At 39.1% G+C, this 24,849-nt stretch overlaps 3 protein-coding genes across 3 annotated transcripts in view; all 3 read left to right on the top strand.

Moving 5' to 3' along the window:
- Positions 1 to 3,858, top strand: part of LOC102200899 (taste receptor type 1 member 3-like) — an 11,862-nt gene extending 8,004 nt beyond the window's left edge. Inside the window, exons 6-7 of the mRNA XM_005724757.1 lie at positions 147 to 517; positions 3,256 to 3,858. Of these exons, the coding sequence (XP_005724814.1) occupies positions 147 to 517; positions 3,256 to 3,858 (974 nt within the window). The remainder of the gene's footprint in view (positions 1 to 146; positions 518 to 3,255) is intronic.
- A 6,368-nt stretch (positions 3,859 to 10,226) lies between these two features.
- Positions 10,227 to 16,306, top strand: LOC102200616 (taste receptor type 1 member 3-like). Its single transcript, XM_005724756.1, has 8 exons — positions 10,227 to 10,429; positions 10,532 to 10,832; positions 10,954 to 11,310; positions 11,408 to 11,833; positions 11,922 to 12,125; positions 12,236 to 12,356; positions 13,422 to 13,792; positions 15,704 to 16,306. The coding sequence occupies exons 1-8, from the start codon at positions 10,227 to 10,229 to the stop codon at positions 16,304 to 16,306; spliced, it is 2,586 nt and encodes an 861-aa protein (XP_005724813.1).
- Positions 16,307 to 19,838: 3,532 nt separating this feature from the next.
- LOC102215787 (taste receptor type 1 member 3-like) lies at positions 19,839 to 24,356 on the top strand. Its single transcript, XM_005724632.1, has 8 exons — positions 19,839 to 20,041; positions 20,148 to 20,448; positions 20,724 to 21,080; positions 21,179 to 21,595; positions 21,684 to 21,887; positions 21,998 to 22,118; positions 22,774 to 23,144; positions 23,540 to 24,356. The coding sequence occupies exons 1-8, from the start codon at positions 19,839 to 19,841 to the stop codon at positions 24,140 to 24,142; spliced, it is 2,577 nt and encodes an 858-aa protein (XP_005724689.1). The 3' UTR covers positions 24,143 to 24,356.
- Positions 24,357 to 24,849: the final 493 nt, after the last annotated feature.

Here is a 24,849-nt window from a genome sequence, read left to right as displayed (position 1 = left end):
TTTAACTGCTTCTTTGCAATACACCATACATTTGATGTTTACAGATTCAGTAAATCATACATAAAATACAGCATTGAGTTAATCTGATTATTATGAAATAGCATATTTTTTAATCAATCCATATTTTTGTGCTTTCTCACTCACAGACGACACCCAGTGTACTAAGTGTCCCGACCGTCAGTGGTCCCAGCATCGCAGCACAAACTGCACTGACCCCATCTTTAAGTTTTATGAGTGGCACAGCCAGGATGCTGTGATAATGATGCTAGTTGGTACGCTCCTGCTGATATGTCAGGGGTCAGTGGGTGTCATGTTCCTGATGCACCGAGGAACCCCCCTGGTAACGGCCTCGGGGGGTCCCTTCAGTTTTGTGGCTGTGTTCGGCCTGATGGGAGCATGTCTCAGTCTGCTGCTTTTCCTGGGGGCGCCAGGGGATGTGGTGTGTCGTCTTCAGCTGCCTTTCACCTCCATTTTCCAGACGCTCACCCTCTCCATTATCCTTTTATTCTCACTACAGGTGAGTTAAGACTGGTGAAATGCCGCCTCCCGATGGCAGTGTAGAGAAACTACAGAATCAGCTTTAGTGAGAGAAAAAAAATTGAAATTTCCCAGCTGGGATTGTAAAGCAGATTAAAAGTGTGTAATGTTTCTGTTTGTATTAAGAAATTGTGTTATTCTAATAATTACTTAGAACCTACAAAAATATCACTTAACAATATGGACACCTGCCCACTATCATGTTGGTCCTCCTTTTACAGTGGTCCCTCGTTTATCGCGGGAGTTACGTTCTACAAATAATCTGCGATAGGTGAAATGGAAGTAGCCAGCTTTATTTTTTACAATTATTACAGATGTTTTAAGCCCGTTAAACCCCTCACTACACACCTAATACACTTTTCTCAGACAGGCATGACCAGAGATGGGCAGTAATCCGATTACTTTTTTCAAGTAACGAGTAAAGTAAGGGATTACTATTGCAAAAACGGTAATTAGATTACCTTTACTTTCCCGTAGGAACGCTGCGTTACTAAAACCATGATTTTTTGCGAGAATGTCTCATGACAGTGACGTAAGCGAGTGCGACGTTCATGAAAACAGCTGTGTGCAGATCAACAATGGATCATATCGAGTACAGGAGAGAGTATGAGCGTGCAGCGTTTAAAGCGTGGAAGTACTGACCTTACTTTGAGTTTGATTCCATAAAAAGTGACAAAAACATTAGTGTCTGCTGTTCATGGGAAGAAAACTTCTTTTTACAGCGAAAAAACCCCCGAAACTTCCAAGCAAGCACCGAGTGCGCAACGACGTAATGGGAAACTCACAGAGAAACTGCCATATCCTTCCACTGACCGCTGCGGCACACCTGCACCAGGGTAAACCTCCGCCTACCGCACTCCTGCTTTACAGGTGAAAATAGAGCAACAGGACCGCTAGTCTTTGACTTTATTTATTTTCTGCTGTGTTTTACTTGCATCTATTTGAAAGAGTGAGTGTAAACACAAAAAAAAAATAATTATGTGCTAAATTGTGCAGAAAATAGGTTTAAATATTAAACTAATTTCTTCCAGTCAGAGAATGTTGCATATAATTACATTTTTGCTTGATGCATAAAGTTAAAAGATTAAAACTAATAAAATAAGTTTTAAAAAGAGACTTTTCCGTTTGATTACATTTTGTATGATGGATTATGCAGAAAAAGTAGAATTGGGCTGAAAGATCTATCACTTTATTACCTATTCAGGTTGTAAATCATGTTTTTAAAAAGTAACTAAGTAATCAATTACTTTTGAAAATAAGTAATCAGTAAAGTAACGGGATTACTTTTTTGGGGAAGTAATCAGTAATTAGTTACTGATTACTTTTTTCAAGTAACTTGACCAACACTGGGCATGACCCTTTTCACACTTTTCACACTCTCAAAGTTCAAACCTTCCTAGAAAAATAAGTCCAATATTATAGAAAGAAAACAAAGATCAAAGCCTGTTTTCAGGTCCAGAACATGGGAATAGAGCAGCTGCCAGAGAATAAATGCAATCCATTATTATTTATTATTTTAAAAAATCAGGGAAACAGCGAGGCCAGGAGAGGTGAACTGCGTTATGATGAGGGACCACTGTACTGCCAAAGCAGGGTTAACCCATGGAGGAGGCATGGACTCCACCACAGTGGTATCTAGCACCAAGATGTTAGCAACATTTCCTTCGAACTCACTTAGATTGAGACTTCTCAAGCCACTCCTGAACCACATTTGCTTTGTGGCAGTATGCGCTATCCTGCTGAAAGAGGCCACAGTCATCTTGGAATATTGCTTCCATGTATATGGTCTGCAGCAATATTTAGCTAGGTGTCAATGTAACATCCACATGGATGATGGGACCAGCAGAACATTGCCTTGTCTCCACCGGGCTGCTTTTTTCCCATAGTGTATCCTGGTGCCAGATGATACCCATGTAAGTAACACACATGGTCCTGGGCATCCACAAGATGTAAAAGAAAATATTATTCAGACCACACCACCTTTTCCTATTGCTCCATGGTCCAGTTCATGTGCCCATTGTTGGTGCTTTCAGCAGTGGACAGAGCTCAGCAAGTTTACCCTGACTGATCTGCAGCTGCAGGCCCAGATGCAAAAAATTGTGAAGCACTGTGTATTCTGACACTTTTCTATCAGAACCTGTTAGTAGTCATAATGTTTTGCCTGATCTGTGTTTATTGTGCAATGGTTAGCAATGACTACTCTCTATTTAGCTTAAGGAAGTTGTGGGACATCCATGATTTAATATATTGGATACAGTCATAGAGTGTGTTGAGCAAGTGAATGTCATTAGGTTTGTTTAGGATTAAGCTTTTCTAAAGAAAAATAAAAAATAAAAAAAATGAAAGAAAAGAAAGCTTGGAGATTGATCTAAAATTATCCATGGAGTCCAGATAGCTTTTTTTGTTTGTTTGTCTACAAGAGGTTTAGGGTTAGGGTGGCCCAGAACCTCTGTTATAATATATTCAGCTTTTTTGTGTAATGTGTCTGTATTCCAGATTTCAATTTGTTTTGTCATGGTCTCTCTATCAGCTCACATACCTGCTTGGACAGATAAATGTAAATTGCAGCTTGACAGGTTTTCTAGTTTAAATTTCTCTAGAAATTTCAGAAGCTTTTTAAATGTGAATTATTTGTATTGATGCCAAACTTAAGGATATTGTAGGATAAAATAAAAAGTATACATTATAATCAAGATGGTAACCTTACCTTTCAAACAGATACTCTATGTGACAGAGTTCCCAGAGATGGCTGCCTCTCACCTGCATTTGTTAAGAGGCCCTGTGAGCTGGCTGTTTGTGCTGATCTGCTGCGCTGTGCAGGCTGGTTTCTGTGGCTGGTTTGTTCAAGAAGGACCTTCATTGTCTGGATATGTGGCAAATATGACAATAGACTTTGTAGAATCATTCCTCTCGTGTCCTGTTTCACCTTTGATTGGATTTGCCTTAATGCAGGGTTTCAATGGTGTAATGGCCCTTGCATCCTTCATGTGCACCTTCATGGCAGTGAAGCCTCTTCATCAGTATAACTTAGCCAGAGACATCACCTTTTCCACCCTGACCTACTGTGTCATTTGGGTGATCTTTATTCCAATCTACATAGGAAACAATAGTTCAGCTAACAAGAACAGGTCAGTTGTCCATGTTTATTTCAGCCTGGCAAGCAACTTTGGACTGTTGGCAGCCTACTACTTTCCAAAATGCTATTTGTTGTTAAGGAAGCCTGACTTAAACACACCAAAGTACTTCTGTACCTTCTTAGAGGGCGTCCCACCAACTCAAACAGAAGAGGAGCCACAGCCAAAAGCACAGGAAGGACAATAAACAAACTGTTCATAAAGTAAATCGAAGAATCTGAAAAACTTACATTTATTTTCTTTCATCACAGACAATGATTGTTATATATACACCATATCTTAGCATATTATAAATTGTACCATCACATTAGATTATATGATGCATTGTTTCTGAGTTACTCAAAAATGTGAGGTATAAACATAACACAGAAAGAGTGCTTTGTGCTTATTAATGAACATACAGTCTTGTAGTTGAAATTTTATTATTTTTCAGGATTATTGTTTTGCTTGGAATAATGTTAGTCACAAAGTTGTTGCTAAAAGTAGGTAACTGTGAGCTGTGTTATTTTCATATACCGTATTTTCCGCACTATAAGGTGCATTCATCATTAATCAAACAATGGCACGGAGGTGGAGGAAGCAAGAAGAATGAGTTGAGTAAAGTTTAACTTATCTGACTGTTTTGTTTCGCTTAATGTGCCTTATAATCCCGTGTGCCCTATGTGTGAAAACAGACCCGTTCATCAACAGTGCGCCTTATAATCCCGTGCGCCTTATTGGAGCCTTATTGAATCACTGACTATAATTTGCTTTTAATCTTTTAACAGCAGATTTCATGTTGTATAACTGACAGGTTTTTTTTCTTTGTTGTATTTGTACTTGAAAGTTGTGAAATTAAATGGAGTATGAGTATGAACTTCATTGTGCGATATTTGACTTTAAAATATAGAAGAAAAAAACTTGCAGTCTACATTCAGCACAAACGTAAGTACAGCACAATGTGTCATTTAAACGAGAACACACTAGTGGTTCGCATTAATTTGTACTGAGGTAGTCTGGGAAATCATGGCACATCAAAAATGAAATCATGGCGTGAGTTTATAATTCAAATATATTATATACATTTTTTTCTAAACCTAAAAAAATGAGCTAAAACTTTTTAAACTGAAGGCTGAGTTGTATGTCCACTGCAGGATTCTGCAGCTATAGTGGGGGCTATTATGTGGGTTGCCTTTTGTGGATGAGCAACATTGCATGCAAAACAAAAAACAAAACAAAACAACATCTGAAGCCAATAGGGAGGTAAAGTGATATGTATGAAAAAAGATCTTAATATAATGGTTATTATCAACATCACCCATATTAGCGCGACCAGTTATTAATGCATTTCTTTGGTTAAAAATGGCATCAACAACAGAAAAAAAATAAGTATAAATTTCCACAAAAATGGCTAAAGTTAGCAAAAGCAAAAACAACATCAACAGGTAAGGTTTTGATCTCAGTAAGCAGGTGGGAAGGCATAAGTGCTTATGTGATGATGGATGCCAAAGAGAAACAAATTTTAAACCACAAACAAATGTCTGGAAAATTCTCCGGAAAGATGAATACCACCAACACGGCGCGCGCGCACACACACACACACACACACACACACACACACACACGAAATATGCAAAGTCCACCTTTACTTCTAGTTACATGTTGATAAAATGCAATAGTTTAACTACATGAAAACTGTTGAGGTCATTAAATAAAAGTGTGTTATGGAATTTTCACATATAATAATCTGAATTTTAAAATGTTCCAAGATGATTGAAAATGTTTCATATAATAATTTTAAAACTTTCATATCCGTATCTATATGTACATTTTTGGTTTTGTTTATGACTTGCTCTTCCGAATGTGTCAGGGTGGGCGGTCAGGAGAAGGAGGACATATGATTTACAGGTGAATTTTCATAAAACCATCGCCCATGATGCGCTGATATATAAGCACATTGACGCGTTCTGGGTTCTGTCTCCTGCTTATCGGCATTATGGCTTCACATTTTATTCTGCTGGCTTTGTGCTGTTTCTTTAAACCTGCTGGAATGCAGTTCAACTGCCTTTAAGTGGGGATCTGGAAGCAAAATCTATCCCTGGAAGGTGATTAATTTTTTTCTAATTTAGTACACAATTCAGAATCAAGGTTATAAATAATAATAAAAATAATTTACATATTTACAGATGTCTGAGGCTTTAAGGACCACTTCTGTTAACATCAATGGCACACGTATAGAGTTTGATTAACAAAGCAGCCCAAACATAGGATATTGCGCCTTATTGCTAAGGCTAAGCACTATGTCCCTCATAAAGATCTTGTAAAGCTCATTCATGCTTTTGTGACTTCTAGATTGGATTACTGTAATTCTCTCTACTTTGGTCTTCAATCTGCTCTCCTTCACAGACTTCAGCTTGTCCAGAATGCTGCGGCTCGCCTCCTGACTGGCACTAGAAAGCATGCCTCTATCACCCCTGTTCTTATTGATTTGCATTGGTTACCCATAAAATATCGCATTGAATTTAAAATATTGTTGCTCACCTTTAAAATTATAAATAATTTAGCCCCTCGTTATCTTGCCGATCTTCTTAGCCATCAGGTCTTCAGCCCAATTACTCCTGGCTCAGCCTAGCTCTAGACTTAAATCTAGGGGTGACCGTGCTTTTGCCCTGGTTGCACCGAATCTGTGGAACAACCTTCCTATCGCTATCCATCCGTCAGATTTCATTTTATCTTTTAAATCCTCCAGGCCTCGAGGGCTGAGTCACCCTAGGTCAACACACCTGAATCAAATGATTAGTTCATTACCAGGCCTCTGAAGAACTTCAAGTGATGTAGATCATGGGTCTGTACTCTACAAAATGCACTAGATTATAATAATTATTGTTTCTCAATTACTCTACAATCACATAATACATACAGCAAATAACATAAAAAGAATATTGTGTGTTTATTTAGCAACATGTAGTCTACAATACATTCTTACTTGTACATGAGCTTTTGTGAAAGAATTATTTGTCAGGAATGTTGTTTTGTTTGTGGTAATGTTGGTCATAACAGCATGAACTGAATAAAAATAATGATGCAATTAAACATACGGTGTGACAAAAGTGTACTATGAGGTATTTTACTTGAATATATGATACGTATATATTTTCACAGTGTGGAAATCCATTAGAAATAGAAATTCTGCACTCACTGCATCTATCCATCCATTTTCTGCCACTTCTTCACATCTGGGTTGTTGGATCAACAACCTCAACATCCCAGATGCCTAGACCTCCCGCGTCCCAGTCACTTCCTCCTCCTCTAGCTCATCTGGGGGAAAATCCTATTTCTAAAGACCAGTCATCCTTCAGAGAAGATTCAATTTGCTTTATTTTCATTTAGCACTACCTCAAAGACGCAATGTGGAAGGCAATTACGTTTCACAAGCTCACATGACGATTCATCAGTCAGTAGAGTTTTTGATGTGCTGAGGTATATTCCCCACATGGGGAGCTAGAATGGTGGCGAGGTACTTGGAAACGTTGTAGGTGGCTGTTTATACTGCTAACAATGGGGTTGAGTGGAACTAATCCTTTGTGGATCTTTGGAAGTTCATATATGCAAAGTATAGCATCCCCTGGGTACAGACAGTGGCACAAAAATTCATTTGTGCAGTGGAGCGAGAAGTGCTCACACCTCTACATTTGGAGAAACCAAACATCCACTCTATAAATGCATGGCACAACATAGAAGAGCCACCTCGACAGGAGAAGACTCAGCTGTACAACTGCATCTAAAGGATAATGGTCACTCTTTCAAGAATGCCAATGTTAACATTTTGGACAGAGAAGGAAGATGGTTTGAAAGAGGACTGACAGAAGCCATCTATGTCCACTGTGATCGACCATACTTGAACAGAGGAGGTGCCATACGACATCAGCTGTCAGTCAGTTACAATGTTGTTTTGAGATCCCTTCTCAGGTTCTTTAACCCCCACTCACATCTTGCGTCAGGTGACCTCAAAAGGTCACATGATAGGTTGAGGCAAGGACTCACAATGGTTTCACCCGAAACCTCTGCTAATAATGACCCACACCCCTTTTTGACATCTTGGTTCATGTGATGAAACACATGATTTTAATAGTGGGTCAAAGACCCTATTAAGGGGTAACTCCCACTAAGGTTTAAATATCTGGGACTCTCCACCATTTGGTCTTAAAACTTGTTACATCCCCCAGGAGGATGTTGGTTTTCTTCTTTCAACTAACTCCTTATGTTATGTCTTGGCTCCATCTCCTCTGTCCTGATTGGATGCTACTCACAGATATCCAGCTAATTGTCAATCAGCAGAGAGCTACTTAAGACCTGTGGAACTGTGTTTTTGGGCCCTCTGGCCATTTTGATTGCATGCCTTTGTGACTTGTATCTGCATTTTTATGTTTTCATTTTCAGACTGCCTGTAGGGGAGAGCTGCCTTTTATTTTGACACCCTGTTTTCTCCTGTTTATGTGTTGTTAGGTAGGTTATGGTTATAGGTTGTATAGTTTTTTTTCTTTTTTTTTTATTGTTTTCTTTGGAGTTAGGTCAATTTCTTTTATTTTCATATCAGGAATGTTTTGTTTGTTATGTTGGCCTTGGCTCTCCCTGAAATTATTCCCTCAGTCTGAACCATGATTTCAACGCTAGCATGAAATAAACATTTGAAAATTAGCATCTTGGCTCCTCCTTCACTATTTACCTTTATGTTAGTGTTTTTTACCTTTATGTTTATGTTTTTTTTCCACAATCTTCATTTGAAGAATTAGGGGCTGCAGGCAGAGCAGGAGTAATAATATCAGTAGTGTAACAATATCAGTAACCTAGCAACTTGTCTGTGACCTGGAGTGGGCACTCCACCCTTTTCTGGCTGAGAACCATGGCCTCAGACTTGGAGGTGCTAATTTTCATCCTCATCTTTCATTCTTGGCTGTGAACCACTATGGTATGGTTTCATATAAACTTGGCACAAAAAGTACATTTGTTTGATTTTTTTTTTTTGTTGTAACAATGATCTGTGCCAATAAATGTTATACTCTTGGAAAGCCTGTTTATTTCTCCTTAACTGCTGCCACAAGGAAAATGCTTTTGTGGGTTGAGCAGCAGAACTGAGTGTATGGGTTGTGGCCATGGCTGTTGATTCTTATTTTGCTGTCATTTATTATATGATTGAAGAGTGTTTGAAAACTTTTGATCTTCTGACTTGCTATTTGTTCATCAATCAGAGGTCCACTGGATGTAATGAGAAAGACCTGGGAGGACAGGGTTAAGGACAAAAAAAGACAACAATAAAGAAATATAGTAAATTATCTATGTATAGAGCAATAGAGCATATTATCCCTTGATAAAATCCCCAATGTGTGTAGCTTTGGTCTCGGGTCCAGGATGTATTGAATTTCACTTACTTTGGAGACTTCGGCAAAGCGCCCTCGCAACACTGGCAGCAGGCTCAGTGCCACCATCTGGGCCTTCCACTGTAGCAACACTGCCCACTCCTGAATGCTTTCACTTTGAACTCTATGATGGCCTGAGGATGGTCTCCACCCCCATCCAGTCCAGCCTCAGCATCAGTCACGGAGAGTGTAGCAGAGGCACCAGTGAGGAACCAGTCTCTACATAACCTGCCTCAGGCGCTCAGCCTGGTACTACAGCTTCTCCAGTTGCACTTGCCATATTGCCGCCTGCTCTTGCTGACAGTGCTACAACTTTCAGCACCATATGCACCAGCAATAAGTCAGGCTATGTCTCCAACATCCCTTGGCTGGATTTCTGCCCAACTGTGAAACACACCAGTTCTGGGACCCCACCAAGACACACAGACAGCATTGCAGGCAAGTGATCTTTTATTTACAGGGATTTCTCCTCTTGAGCTTTTGAACCTATTGCACCACCCTTCCTCTGCACCACTCTTCCTCTGCAGAAGAGCCGTAGACCAAACTCCACCACAGTATGATCTGTCCTCAATTTAGTAGAATAAAACGGAGAATAAACAGAAAACACATAATGAGAACCCACATACTCCAACACAACTCAAACACGAGAAACCACGAATCATGACACTTATGAGATATAGTTAGACAAAAGAGAAACAAATTTCACACCACAAACAAATATCAACAAATTTCAGGAAATTACCTTGGTTAGATAACACCACTGGAACAGCATAAGCAAACATATCTCTACACATTGTGCAAAGCGAGTCGTTGCTCGAGCAAAATGTTATAAATACATTATCCTAACCATGTGAAAAACATTAAGGTATAGGAGACTGCATCATTTCTTGCTCCCACGATATTTCAAATTAAAAAATCGTTTTGGTATGATTGGAAAAAATAGATTAATCATGTCAAAAGGTTCACTTGTATTCAAATTTGATTTGTTATGTGTATGATTTGCATTTGCTTTTGCTAATGTGTCAGGTTTGGTTGGGCAAGTGAGGGAAGGCATGATGAGGACTTCCAGGTGAATTTGTATAAAACAATAATTTCCGAAACACTGACATAAGCACTCTGCTCTTATTGCTGTGGCTTCAGTCTCCCTCTTATTGGCGTCATGGCTTCATGTCTTGCTCTGCTGGTTTTGTGCTGTTTCTTTACACTGAGCTGCAGTGAGAGTTTGCCTGAATGGGTCAGCAACATTTCTCCCAGCCTCTTCAGTTTGTCTGGGGACATTATGCTCGGAGGGCTCTTTCCCATTAATGATGTCACCAGCAGCCTCAGTGACATAACAGAGCCCAACCAGATAAGCTGTGAAAGGTAAGGATGGTTATGAACAACGGTTTCTTAACAACATGAGATTCAAAATAACTAACCCTGACTTACAATGACTTCTACTGTTTTCTGCTTGCTGCTGAACAGTGCAAACAATGTTGTACTGGGACTTGCTATATCAATGAAATACGCAGTGGATGAAATCAACGGAAATCAGACTCTCCTCCCTGGCATCAAGTTAGGTTATGAAATCTATGACACATGCAGACAATCTTCAGTAATTATAAACCCTACTCTGTCTCTCCTAACTGAAAAATCCAGCCAAGAACTACCTGTGCGGTGTAATTACACTGACCATGAGCCCAGTATAGTTGCAGTTATTGGTCCTTTTGAATCAGAAATGGTGTCAGTTATTGGAAAACTCCTGGGATTTTTTATGCTACCACAGGTTTGAATACACATACATTTTGTAGTTATCAGATTTTTTTCTCTTGATTTACAAATTTGAGACTTGCAAAAATATTTTAAATGTAAAAGTAAATCGTTTCTGTTTTACATTTTCACACCAGATTAGCTATGGGGCCACCAGCGACATGTTCAGTGATAAACTTCTCTACCCGTCATTCTTTCGTACTGTGCCAAGTGACAAATGGCAAGTGGATGTCATGATAAAGCTAATACAGGAGTTTGGCTGGAACTGGGTTGCAATTGTGGGCAGCGACGAGGAGTACGGGCAACGAGGTGTGCAGATGTTCACTAAAATGACAGTAAACACATCTATCTGTGTGGCCTATCAGGGCCTGATTCCAGTGTACACTGACCCCGAACCAGCGATCGAAACCATCATAAACGATATCCAAACGACCAATGTCAGAGTGGTAGTGGTGTTTTCTCTCGCAGAGAAAGCTGAATACTTTTTTAGAGAGGTTAGTGAAACAGAGATTTAAAGTGATTCACAAATGTATTACTTTCTGCTAATGGACAGTTTGTTCAGTACCAGTCAACCAATGCAATTTATTCCAGGTTATCAGGAGTAATTTAACAGCTGTGTGGATCGGCAGCACAAGTTGGGCAATACATACTCGAGTGACTTCCCTGCCCAACATTGAAACAGTTGGCACAATCATTGGATTTGTTGACAAAACAGACACCCTCGGCCTGTTCACCGATTATGCAATGGAGCTTTTCAAGAAACTCAGTGAAGAGCGGACAAAGATATCCACTCCAGCCACAAATCTTGACAGTCAAAACAATCCAAACAATCGCTGCCCACAATGCTGGAATTTGTCACTAGACAACATTAGCATAGTGGAAGCACCTGCAGTCCAGAAATCAGCTTTCAGTGTGTATGCTGCTGTTTACAGTGTAGCACAGGCACTGCATAACCTGCTGGAGTGCAATTCAACTGCCTGTAAGTGGGGATCTGGAAGCAAAATCTATCCCTGGAAGGTGATTTCTTTTATTTTTCTACTATATGAGACACTATACAAAGTTTGGAATCGAGCTTATCAGTAACAACAATAATTGCATTTTGCAGCTCTTGCAGGTTTTAAAGAACACTTCTGTTAACATAAATGGCACACGTCTAGACTTTGACAATGATGGCAATCCGAACATAGGATACAATATGATTCAGTGGATCTGGACAAACTCATCTCAAGTGAACTTTAGAAATGTGGGAGAATATACTGAACAAAAGCTGTTCCTCAACAAGTCCCTCTTTCAGTGGCACACTAAACAGGTAACGCTTGTAACTCAGAAAAATCTTCACAACTTCTAGCATGTAAAAGCTTTCATGTCCAGTTCGTGATCTATTTTAAGATCTTAAATTTTGTACCGCAACCTTCACAGATTCCTGTGTCCACCTGTTCAGCAAAATGTGACAGAGGCCAGGTCCTCAGAGTCAAGGGTTTCTATTCCTGCTGTTTTGACTGCATCGACTGTTTGGCAGGCACCTACCAGGCAAATGAAGGTGATGTTGTCTCAGATGAGATTCATGCTCATACAGAGCAACCAGTAAGAATCCACAGTGTTATGTGACAGCCTTATTCCAGAATGGATTAAATTCATTTTCACCTCAAGAGTTTACACATAATACTTCATGTTGGCAAAGTGAAAAAAATTCTATGTCTTAATTCTACAAAATAAATATAAGTTTTTCTAAAAATAAAACATATAAACTGTAAATAAGTGTTCACAGCCTTTTCTCAATACTTTATTAAAGCACCTTTGGTAGCAATTACAGCCTCTAGTCTTTTTGACTATGATGCTACATTCTTGGCATTCCTGGTTTTGGGCAGTTTCTCCCATTCTTCCTTGCAGAACCTCTGAAACTCCATCGAGTTTGATGGAGAGTGTAATTGCACAGCCATTTTCAGACCTCTCCAGAAATATTCAATCGGATTCAAGTGTGGGCTTTGGCTAGGCCAATTAAGGATATTCAGAGCGGTCTCGAACCCACTCCTTTGTTATGATGCCGGTGTGCTTAAGGTTGTTGTTCTTTTGGAAGATGAACTTGAACCTGATGAATCAGAGGTCCAGAGCACTGGTTGCCTCCAGACATGACACTTGGAATTAATGTCAAACAGTTCAATCTTTGTTTTATCAGACCAGAGAATTTTGTTTCTCGTGGTCTGAGAGTCCTTCAAGTACCTTTTTGAGAAACTCCAGGCAGGCTGCTATGTGCTTATTCTTGTGGAGTGGCTTCTCTCTTGCGAGTCTACCCTTCAGGCCTGATCAGTGAAGTGTTTTAGGCATGGTTGTTGCTCTCACATACACTGCAACTATGGAACCTTATATAGACAGATGTGTCCCTTTCCAAATCATTAGGTTTTGTTAATTAGGGCAATACATTTCTCCTCTTCAAATCAGGGGAATGATTTTCTTATCTCTTTCTGTGTAAGAAGGCATAAAAATGAAGTAAGTCACACATGTAGCCTGTGCAAGATAGGATCTCTAAATGGTGCGTGTGTGTACTGTTGTGATGTTTTATTTTGCTTTTTAATTTAGCCATATTTTTGTGCTTTCCCAATCATAGACGACACCCAGTGTACTAAATGTCCCAACGGTCAGTGGTCCCAGCATCGCAGCACGAACTGCACTGACCCCATCTTTAAGTTTTTCACCTGGGACAGCGAGGATGCTGTGATAATGATGCTGGTTGGTGTGCTGCTGCTGATATGTCAGGGGTCGGTGGGTGTCATGTTCCTGATGCACCGAGGAACCCCCCTGGTAAAGGCCTCAGGGGGACCCTTGAGTTTTGTGGCTGTGCTCGGCCTGATGGGAGCATGTCTCAGTCTGCTGCTCTTCCTGGGGGAGCCCAGGGATGTGGTGTGCCGTCTTCAGCTGCCCTTCACTTCCATTTTCCAGACTGTCACCCTCTCCGTTATCCTGTCCATCTCACTACAGGTGAGTTAATACTGGTGAAATACTGCCCCACAATGGCAGTGTGCAGAAATGGCAGAATCAGTTAAAGAACATGCTCGATAAAATACAGATAGAAGGTATGCAGTGTAGGGCTGGGCGATATGACCCAAAATTCATATCTCGATATTTTTTAGCTGGATGGCGATATAAGATATATATCTCGATATTTTTTTTTAAAGCCATAAGTTAAGAACAAAAAGAGTTCTTAGTCACACTGTGTCCCAGATGTCACACGGGCACTTTTATTTACATACAGCGTAGATGTACATGAAGAAATTACTTAAAAATAAATTATCAGCATTTATTAAATAATCATGGTCCATAAATAAAAGAAAACAATGTTGTTTTTGTGCATAACAAAAAGCTCACAATTGTGCAGTCAAAATGTAAACTAATAGATGCTGAGCATAATAACAAAGAGACAGATTTCACAGCTGCACCACGTCTCTGAACAGGTGCCATTTGTGGTCCTTATACACACACAGTACGGTAATATTACGTTGAAGCACAGTAGGTATCACTCCGCGAGGCTCCTCCCCGGTAGCCGTAATCCTCCGACAATCCATCAAGCGGTGCAGCTCCGTAGTTTAGCAAAGTCATATTAAAACATTTTTGGACAGATTGATGAGCGCTGTGTACCACATAAAATCGGTTCGCGGTCAGTAAGCACAACCAGAATTCATGCATAAGGCGCACTGTCGAGTTTTGAGAAAATGAAAGGATTTTAGGCCGTGCAGCTCCTCCGGGCTGCATGTCGTTAGCGCGGTTAGCTCGTTAGCGTGGTTAGCTCGCTAACACGTTGACGCCGTCCAGCCCCACACACGGGACGATCCGCGGTAACTCGCTAACGGAGATTTTCCGCTTTCATCTCGTCATTGCCTGCAGGTGAAGCTATGGGGGAGGGGGAGTTGTGTTCAGTGAAGGAGAGGCGAGGCCGAGTAACGTTGCATAGAGACAAAAGTGGACGAAAGAGAGGCAAACCTGCGGCTCCACAAGTATAATTATAACGTAACATAGGCTATATCGATATAAACGATATTGTCACATCTTATATCTCGTATGAAAATATATCGATATTTTTTTTAAAAAACTCGATATATCGCCCAGCCCTAATGCAGTGTGTTAATTTTTCTGTCTTCCCTAAGCTTTCCAGTCTTCAATAATTTTTGTTTCTAACTTTAATTTGATAATTGCTACTGACACATACTTACACAAATTAGAGATATCACATGTATTTATTGGCCAGTTTTCAAGGAACGTTTACTTTTGCAAGACAGACCAGATATTTAGCATGACACAGAAACAAAACCGTTCAAGAGCTATTAATATGTATATACTCCCATCAATAAAAGAAAATCTACGTTTTCAAATTAATACATGCAGTTTAAATAAAACCCCACAAAATTGTGTAAAACATAGTAAAAACATCAGTCATGATCAGTGTGTGGTGTCAAGAAAAGGGATTTCAGTAAGAACTTTACAAATAATACACCAACAGCAAAAAACGATCATAAATTGTAAAAAGGTGGCATTTTACATATAAAAGGTCAAAGGTCAATTTAACTGCTACGGCTCAGTATTTTGCAAAAACATTTTTCTGTCTAATATCTATGAGGCAGTTGTAACCATTTGGCTTGATGCTCAGCTTCATCTTCATTGCAGTGTTTCCACATTTTAGAATTTTTACCTTATTTTCAGCGTAAACTGTAACTTGACAGGTTTGTGGAGGCATACAAGTGTAATCTACTTTAGATTTCTCAAAAAAATTCAGAAGTTGTTTTTAGTGAAAGCGCATAAAAGCACAAGCGCTTTTGGACAAAACACATAATGTAATATAAGAAAAATAAAAAATAAAGATATAATCAGGATGATAACTTCTTCTTTTTTTAACAGATAATTTGCGTGACAGAGTTCCCAGAGATGGCTGCCTCTCACCTGCATTTGTTAAGAGGCCCTGTGAGCTGGCTGTTTGTGTTGATCTGCTGCGCTGTGCAGGCTGGTCTCTGTGGCTGGTTTGTTCAAGAAGGACCTTCATTGTCTGAATATGTGGCAAATATGACAATAGACTTTGTAGAATTCTTCCTCTCGTGTCCTGTTTCATCTTTGACTGGATTTGCTTTAATGCAAGTTTTCAATGGTGCAATGGCCCTTGCATCATTCATATGCACCTTCATAGCAGTGGAGCCTCTTCATCAGTATAACTTAGCCAGAGACATCACCTTTTCCACCCTGATTTACTGTGTCATTTGGGTGATCTTTATTCCAATCTACGTAGGCAACAACAGTGATAATAACAAGATCCGGTCAATTGTCCATGTTTATTTCAGCCTAGCAAGCAACTTTGGACTGCTGGCAGCCTACTACTTTCCAAAATGTTATTTCTTGTTAAAGAAACCTGAATTAAACACAGCAAAGTACTTCTGTACCTTCTTAGAGGGCGTCCCACCAACTCAAACTCAAGAAGAGCAACAGCCAAAAGCAGAGGAAGGGCAATAAAACAACTGAGCTTCTTATTAAGAAAATCAAAGAATCTCAAAATTCCATAGCTTTTGCTTTCTATGAGGATAGGAATGATTGAGTAATTTGCAGCATAGTTCAGTGCACCACAAAAGAAACTAGATAATATTATAAAAATAGTTGTTTCTGAATTACTCTACAATCACGTAATACATACAGCAAATAACACAGAAAGTGCATTGCATTTATATAATAATGTGTAGTCTGCAAAAGAGTTTAAAATACATTTGTACCTGTAAACTATTTTATTCAAGAATTTTTTTTCTATATTTCTTTTGTTTGTGTTACTGCAGTTTCATGAACTGGATGAAAATAATGAAGCAATTAGACATACTGTTCTGTGACAGTTTTTTATCTCTAACACTGGATTTTTAACCTACAATGTTTGTCATTTAAAAATATAATAATTGCTTTTCTCTTTAAAAATACTCTCAAGTTATCTAAAAGTAAAATTGTTATGTACACAATTCTGCCTCAGAGTAATACACATTAAATTATCAAAATCTTGATACACTGACTAAGTTTGGGTTTAATCTTTTCTCTGGTAAAGACAGATTGTAAATTTATTGTTGTGAAACTGGTTCTGTCTTTTTTTTTCTTTTTTGCATTAATACTTGTGGTGTGAACTTCATAAATAATATAGAATGTGTTGTACACTATTGTACTTGCAGTGTATTTTCATCTTAAATACATAAAAATACTAGTCAAAAATATTTGACATGCTCAGTACAAAACCTGAGAGCTATTTATTACTAAATAAAGCTGCCATATTGTGTGTGTGTGTGTGTGTGTGTGTGTGTGTGTGTGTGTGTGTGTGTGTGTGTGTGTGTGTGTGTGTGTGTGTGTGTGTGCATGAGAAGCAAATCTTTAAGACCACAGAGGGAGAAACTGAGGAACTCTGCAGTGACATCAGAGTGCACACAGGTGAGTAAGTGTGTATCCAACTGCTTCCAGGTGCCACAGGCAAGAAAAGCTTTGAGGCCATAACTTTCAAACATATATCCACATGATTTGCAATGCTGAGTTGTACTTAGCCTAAACACTTCTCACACTCAAGCTTCCATCTGTATCACTGACCAAGGAAAACTAATTGTCATTATCTATATTAATATTCTCAATATATTTATTAGAAACATATATTTGTGTATTATACTACATTTTGTAATCCCTTCAATGTGTGATATCATGTGACTGCTTATCCATGGCAGTTAGAACACATGCTTCAGTCCACCACCCCGGTCTGCCAATTCAGAGGTACTGCCCCCTGATCTCTACACAACATTGTAGAGGCGTGTCAACCAAGAAAGCCTCAGTGTTCCCAGTCTCCCTTGGAATGCTCTTGAAGCTCTGCCGGAGGTGTGAGTTGAAGATCTCTCAGACCAGGGCCTCTGCCAGGTGTTCCCAGAGCACCCTCAACCACCCCGCCAATGGACTCCAAGAAGGCTGGGTACTCTGAACGTTGTTCAGTGCATAAGCGCAGATGACAGACAGGGCACGTTCCCTGACCCAAAGGTGCTGAGAACAAACCCTCTGATTCCAGTGCCTAAGCTGTGCTTTGAGGTGAGCCCGACTATATCTAGCCGGTAACTCTCAACCTTAAGCACTAACTCAGCCTCCTTCCCCACAAGAGAGATAACATTCCATGTCCTAATTGCTAGTTTTGGTAGTCACGCAATGCCCATCTTTCTGTAGGCCCATAGTGTAATTTGAATTCTTGAATGATTTTGTAATAGATATCAGCTTAACAACTAAAATTATGGCTGTGGTGTTCAATGCGTTTAATTATCAAATATTGCTTTTCTGATTTACACCTTTTAATTTCGTACTTGTAAGTAGTTATAAGTTTTCTATGAGATACCTTATGATAAAAAACAATGGCCTGTGTTTTCTCAAACCCCTGTTACCAAAGATTTCCTGTAATAGTAAAAGAAGGCAAAAAAGAAAAAAAAACTTCAAAGCTGATTTAAAATGTGTTTAAATGGACATTTAAAAGGAGCTTACTTTGTAAGTCTGCTGAAGGTTTATGCAAATATCTTGGGAGGAAAAATTTAATTTGCCTTGTGGATGAGCAACATTGCATGCAAATAAACATACCAAGCCAACAGTGAGGGAAATATATGACATGATATTTCAAAACAATGTGCTTACTAGACCCAGCTCTGGATAGTCACGTTTTCAGGGGTTGAAAAAACTGAAAAGTTAATCAAAAACACTCAAGATACAAGGTTTTGGTTTAATAGCGTCTTAGCAAGGAGGCATAATGGAATTTAATGTGTGAGATTGTTTAAGTGTCATTGTTTGTATGTGGATTGAAGAGGGGATAACCAAAATTCTGAACACTGCAGGCAGAATACTTAACAAGAAGTCCCAGACCTTTTCAAATAAAAGGGGAGCATAACAGACAACATGGCATTGGACACAAGGATGACTGCAGTATGTACACAAACAAGACAGATTAAGGATACAGGATAGCTGGGAGAATGAACCACAGGTGCAGACTAAGAGGAAACTGAAAGGAAGGTAAACTCAACATAAAAGCAACCACCTACCAACTACCTACCATTAAAGTAAAACAGGAAATATGACTGTAAGAAGTCTTACATGAAAACGAAGACGGAGGTAAGGAAGACATAAACACTGAAAGAGGAAAGAAGAGGCAGTCAAACACTGTGGGAAATACACATGAGAATTTGCATAGTTATGATGCCCATTGTTCCTTCAGTGGGCTGGTTTCAGTCATTATGCAAATGTACTGTTTATAAGATTGGGGAAACCTGCAGTCAGCTGAGACTGAAGAAGTCAGTTGGATGAGTGACGAAACGTTTCTCCCACTGAAAACGCCACGTCCAGATGAACAGAATCAAACTTTTGGAGATGTACTTCCCCGGAGGATTGAGCATGCATCAAGAGATCCATAAAAACCAGAACTCACACAATACAACAGTAAAAAAGTGTAACAGAAAACCTTGAAATAAAAACAGAGTTCAGCAATAGCACAAGAAATAAGTCTCACTTTTAGAATATTAAAGAAATTCAAATAAGAATCCTAAATTTAATAAATACTACCCAAACTCAAATACCACAAGAACTCTAGAATACCAGAATGATTATGAAATCTAAAAAAAAAAAAAAAGCAAAAAATTAAAAAACACTAGAACAGCAGAGAGAATAGAAATCTCTTAATGGGAGCCCTAAAAGTCCAAAGCAACTCAAAACTCAAAGATCCAAACCAGGAATCATGATACTCATGATAGATAATTATTCCAAAGACAAACAAATTTCAAACCACAAACAAATTCTATGAAAATACTCCGGAAAGATGAACACTGCAGACATACACACAAACACACAAAAGTGCAAAGTGAATCTTTTTTCTCAGAAAACCATAGAGGTTGTAAATATGTCTGTGTGAGAACACAGGTGAATTTGCATAAAACCACCTACATGATGCACTGACATAAAAATACGCTGCTGTCATTGCTGTGGCTTCATTCGCTTGCTTATCAGTGTCATGGCTTCACGTTTCGCTCTGCTGGTTTTGTGCTGTTTCTTTACACTGAGCTGCAGTGAGAGTTTGCCTGAATGGGTCAACAACATTTCTACCAGCCTCTTCAGTTTGTCTGGGGACATTATGCTCGGAGGGCTCTTTCCCATTAATGATGTCACCAGCAGCCTCAGTGACATAACAGAGCCCAACCAGATAAGATGTGAAAGGTAAGGATGGTTGTGAACAACCCTTAATAATAACATGAGACTCTAATCGTGTATGCTAACCCTGACTTACCACAATATTTACTGTTTTCTGCTTGTGGGTAAACAGTGTAAATAAGTTTGGACTGGGACTTGCTATAGCCATGAAATACACAGTGGATGAAATCAACGGAAATCAGACTCTCCTCCCAGGCATCAAGTTAGGTTATGAAATCTATGACACTTGCACAAAATCTTTAATTATTATAAACCCTACTCTGTCTTTCCTCAATGAAAAATCCGACCAAGAACTACCTGTGCGGTGTAATTACACCGACTATGAGACCAGTACAGCTGCAGTGATTGGTCCTCTTGACTCAGAAATGGTGTCAGTCATTGGAAAACTCCTGGGATTCTTTTTGATGCCACAGGTTTGAATACACATACATCTTAAGATTTGCAGCATAGTTTCTATTAATGCAAAGATCTGACAATAAATGTTTCAAATGTAAAAGTAACTCTTACAAGTCGATCAAAGGATTTGTGCCAGGTTATATCACAGAAAAATTAACTTGTTCTTTTATTGCCTGATCTTTAGATAATTGTTTTTTTGTTTTGTTTTTACCTTGAAAATGATATATTAGGTCTTACATGTCAATAGTGATTAGAGTTATCTCTGATTTTCTGTTTTTAATTTTCACACCAGATTAGCTATGGGGCCACCAGTGACAGGTTCAGTGATAAACTTCTCTACCCGTCATTCTTTCGTACGGTGGCCAGTGACAAATGGCAAGTGGATGTCATGATACAGCTAATACAGGAATTTGGCTGGAACTGGGTGGCAATTGTGGGCAGTGATGAGGCATATGGGCGACGAGGTGTGCAGATGTTCACCAAATTGGTAGAAAAAACATCTGTCTGTGTGGCCTATCAGGGCCTGATTCCAGTGTACACTGACCCCGAACCAACAATCAAAACCATCATAAACAATATCCAAATAACCAATGTTGGAGTGGTAGTGGTGTTTTCTCTTCCAGAGCAAAGTGAAATCTTTTTTAGAGAGGTTGGTGAAACAGAGAATTAAAGCAGCTAAGAACTGTATTAATTTCTATTAGTGCATGGAGTTTGTTCAGTACCAGTCAATCGTTTAATTTTTTCCAGGTTATCAGGAGTAATTTAACAGCTGTATGGATCGGCACCACAGGCTGGGCCATTGATGCTCGAGTGACTTCTCTGCCCAACATTGAAACAGTTGGCACAATCATTGGATTTGTTGACAAAACAGACACCCTCGGCCTGTTCACCAATTATGCAATGGAGCTCTTCAAGAAACTCAGTGAAGAGCGGGCAAAGACATCCACTCCAACTATAAATCCTGAGAATCCAAACTATCGCTGCCCACAATGCTGGAATTTGTCACTAGACAACATTAGCATAGTGGAAGCACCTGCAGTGCAGACATTAAGTTTCAGTGTGTATGCTGCTGTTTACAGTGTAGCACAGGCACTGCATAACCTGCTAGAATGCAATTCAACTGCCTGTAAGTGGGGATCTGGAAGAAAAATCTATCCCTGGAAGGTGATTTATTTTTTCTAATTTATAGACCGTTGTATTTAAAATCAAGCTTATCAACAATAACAAAATGAGTTAAATTACATTTTTACAGCTGTCTGAGGCTTTAAGGAACACTTCTGTTAACATAAATGGCACACATATAGAGTTTGACCAATATGGTGACCCGAACATAGGATATGGTGTGATTCAGTGGATCTGGACAAACTCATCTCAAGTGGACTTTAGAAATGTGGGAGAATTTACTGAACAAAAGCTGTTCTTCAATAAGTCCCTCTTTCAGTGGGACACTAATCAGGTAATTTTTGTAACTCAGAAAAATCTTCACAACTTATGTAAAAACTTTAATATCCAGGTCACGATCCAGTTTGAGATCTTGCATTTTCTTTTTTACCACAAACTTTGCAGGTTCCCGACTCCACCTGTTCAGCAATGTGTGGCAAAGGCCAGGTCCACAGAGTCAAAGGCGTCTACTCCTGCTGTTTTGACTGTATTGACTGTTTGGCAGGCACCTACCAGGCAAATAAGGGTAATGTGGTAGTCTCAGATATCTGATGTTGCTTATTTGCTTCCTTGTCAAGATATTCAGTGCATCTAGAATCCACAACGGTACGCTTCTTTAATATGTTGCTATGTGACAGCCTTATTCCAGAATGGATTAAATTCATTTTCATTTCAAAATTCAAGATTCTTGCTCATATCTAAGCATATAAATGTCAACAGATTTATTTAAAACAGAATAAAAACAGGTAAACATAAAGAGCCTTTCACTGTCCTAATAAATACAAAATCTACCTGTCACACCTGTAAAAATTCACAATTAAAATGCTGTAACTAGTTTTAATCTGTGATAATCACAGAGTTAAAATAGTATTCAGTAGATGTGCAGACATTATATTTGAACCTTTTTTGTGCTGAAAGGAGACCTTCAAGACTCACTGTATTCAGGCAATTAATGCATCTTCTTTGCAGTATTTAGCTAAATCAATGACCTGTAATACTAGATTAAAAACACAAATGAGAAAGTTGTATCATTTTCTTGTCTTTATCTGCAAATCAGCATAATCCATAACATGTCACTGATGTGTGACAGGATCCCTAAATGGTGTGTGTATGTTGTTTGTTTGGTTGGTTGATTTTTCGTTTTTAATGGAACCAAATTTTTTGTGCTTTCTCGGTCATAGACGACAACCAGTGTACTAACTGTCCTTACCGCCAGTGGTCCCAGCATCGCAGCACGAACTGCACTGACCCCATCTTTAAGTTTTTTACCTGGGGCAGTCAGGATGCTGTGATAATGATGCTGGTTGGTACCGTGCTTTTGGTATGTCAGGGGTCAGTGGGTATCGTGTTCCTGATGCACCGAGGAACCCCCCTGGTAACGGCCTCAGGGGGACCCTTGAGTTTTGTGGCTGTGCTCGGCCTGATGGGAGCCAATCTTAGTCTGCTGCTCTTCCTGGGGGAGCCCAGGGATGTGGTCTGCCGTCTTCAGCTGCCCTTCACTTCCATTTTCCAAACTGTCACCCTCTCCGTTATCCTGTCCATCTCATTACAGGTGAGTTAAGAATGGTGAAACACTGCCCCACGATGGCATTGTGCAGAAACTTCAGAATCAGTTAGAGAAAAAGCAGATAGAAAGCATGCAGTGCTTAATTCTTCTCTCAGCTTTCCCGCCTTTTTTAAGTTTGTTTTAAAAAATATTTTGATTATTGCTTATGGCACATCCAATTAGAGACATCGTGTGTAATTAGAGACAGTTTCTATTGTACTTTTAATTTTGTACCTTAATTGCAGCAGTATTCAACTTTGAAGCAAACAGCTGACATGAATGAACTATTGATCTATAAGAATCTCATTTGTTGGTTAAATATGTCTAACTTTATTACATTATTTTAGGCCTTTCCATAAGATCTTACGCATGCTTAGAACCCAACCTTTCTTTTCAAACAGATACTCTATGTGACAGAGTTCCCAGAGATGGCTGCCTCTCACCTGCATTTGTTAAGAGGCCCTGTGAGCTGGCTGTTTGTGCTGATCTGCTGCGCTGTGCAGGCTGGTCTCTGTGGCTGGTTTGTTCAAGAAGGACCTTCGTTGTCTGGATATGTGGCAAATATGACAATAGACTTTGTAGAATCATTCCTCTCGTGTCCTGTTTCACCTTTGATTGTATTTGCCTTAATGCAAGGTTTCAATTATGCAATGGCCCTTGCATCGTTCATATGCACCTTCATGGCAGTGAAGCCTCTTCATCAGTATAATCTAGCCAGGGACATCACCTTTTCCACCCTGATCTACTGTGTCATTTGGGTGATCTTTATTCCTATCTACGTAGACAACAACAGAGATAATAACAAGAACAGGTCAATTGTCCATGTTTATTTCAGCCTGGCAAGCAACTTTGGACTGTTGGCAGCCTACTACTTTCCAAAATGCTACTTGCTGTTAAGGAAACCTGACTTAAACACACCAAAGTACTTCTGTACCTTCTTAGAGGGCGTCCCACCAACTCAAACAGAAGAGGAGCCACAGCCAAAAGCACAGGAAGGACAATAAACAAACTGTTCATAAAGTAAATGAAAGAATGTGAAAAAAGGACAGCAATAGTTGTGTAATGTATACCATGAGACTGTACTCTACAAAATACACTAGATTAGATATAATAATGATATAATAATCATTGTTTCTCAATCACGCCACAATTATGTAAATTATACACCAAATAGTGTAGAATGAATATATTGCAGGTGCCAGTTTAGCTCAGTGGGATGAGAAGGCAACCATATGCCGAGTGGCTGCCGGCCCAGGTTTGAATTCAACCTCCCCTTTGCTGCATGTCTTCCCTTCTCTCCCTCAACTTTCCTGTCAATCTTTACTGTCCCTATCAAATAAAAATGCCAAAAAGAAGAAGAAGAAGTTATTTTTATTTAGTAACATGCAATCTATAATAGATTATTCGTCTAAGAAATTATTATTTTTCAGGTTCATATTTTGTTTGTGTTGATGTTGGTGACAAAAGTATTTACTGAATTAAAGTAATGCTGTAATTAAACAATGTAGTGTGAAATTTTTACTCTAACATTATTGGTTGTAGTTTAGAAACCTACTATTAGAGATTTAATGGCTTTTTGCTTTAGAATAATCTCACTCTCAGTGATCACGTCATGCAGACAGTTTTGCTTCAGAATAATAAACATTAAATTATTTCAATTTTATTATTGTGTCACTGACTAATTTTGGGTTTGACCTTTTATCTGGTAAAT

This window comes from Pundamilia nyererei, unplaced genomic scaffold, assembly GCF_000239375.1.
Source record: "Pundamilia nyererei isolate P.nyererei 1_Seehausen unplaced genomic scaffold, PunNye1.0 scaffold00012, whole genome shotgun sequence".
Taxonomy (NCBI): domain Eukaryota; kingdom Metazoa; phylum Chordata; class Actinopteri; order Cichliformes; family Cichlidae; genus Pundamilia; species Pundamilia nyererei.
Note: the sequence above shows the minus strand (reverse complement) of the source record. Positions and strands in the feature narration are given on the sequence as shown.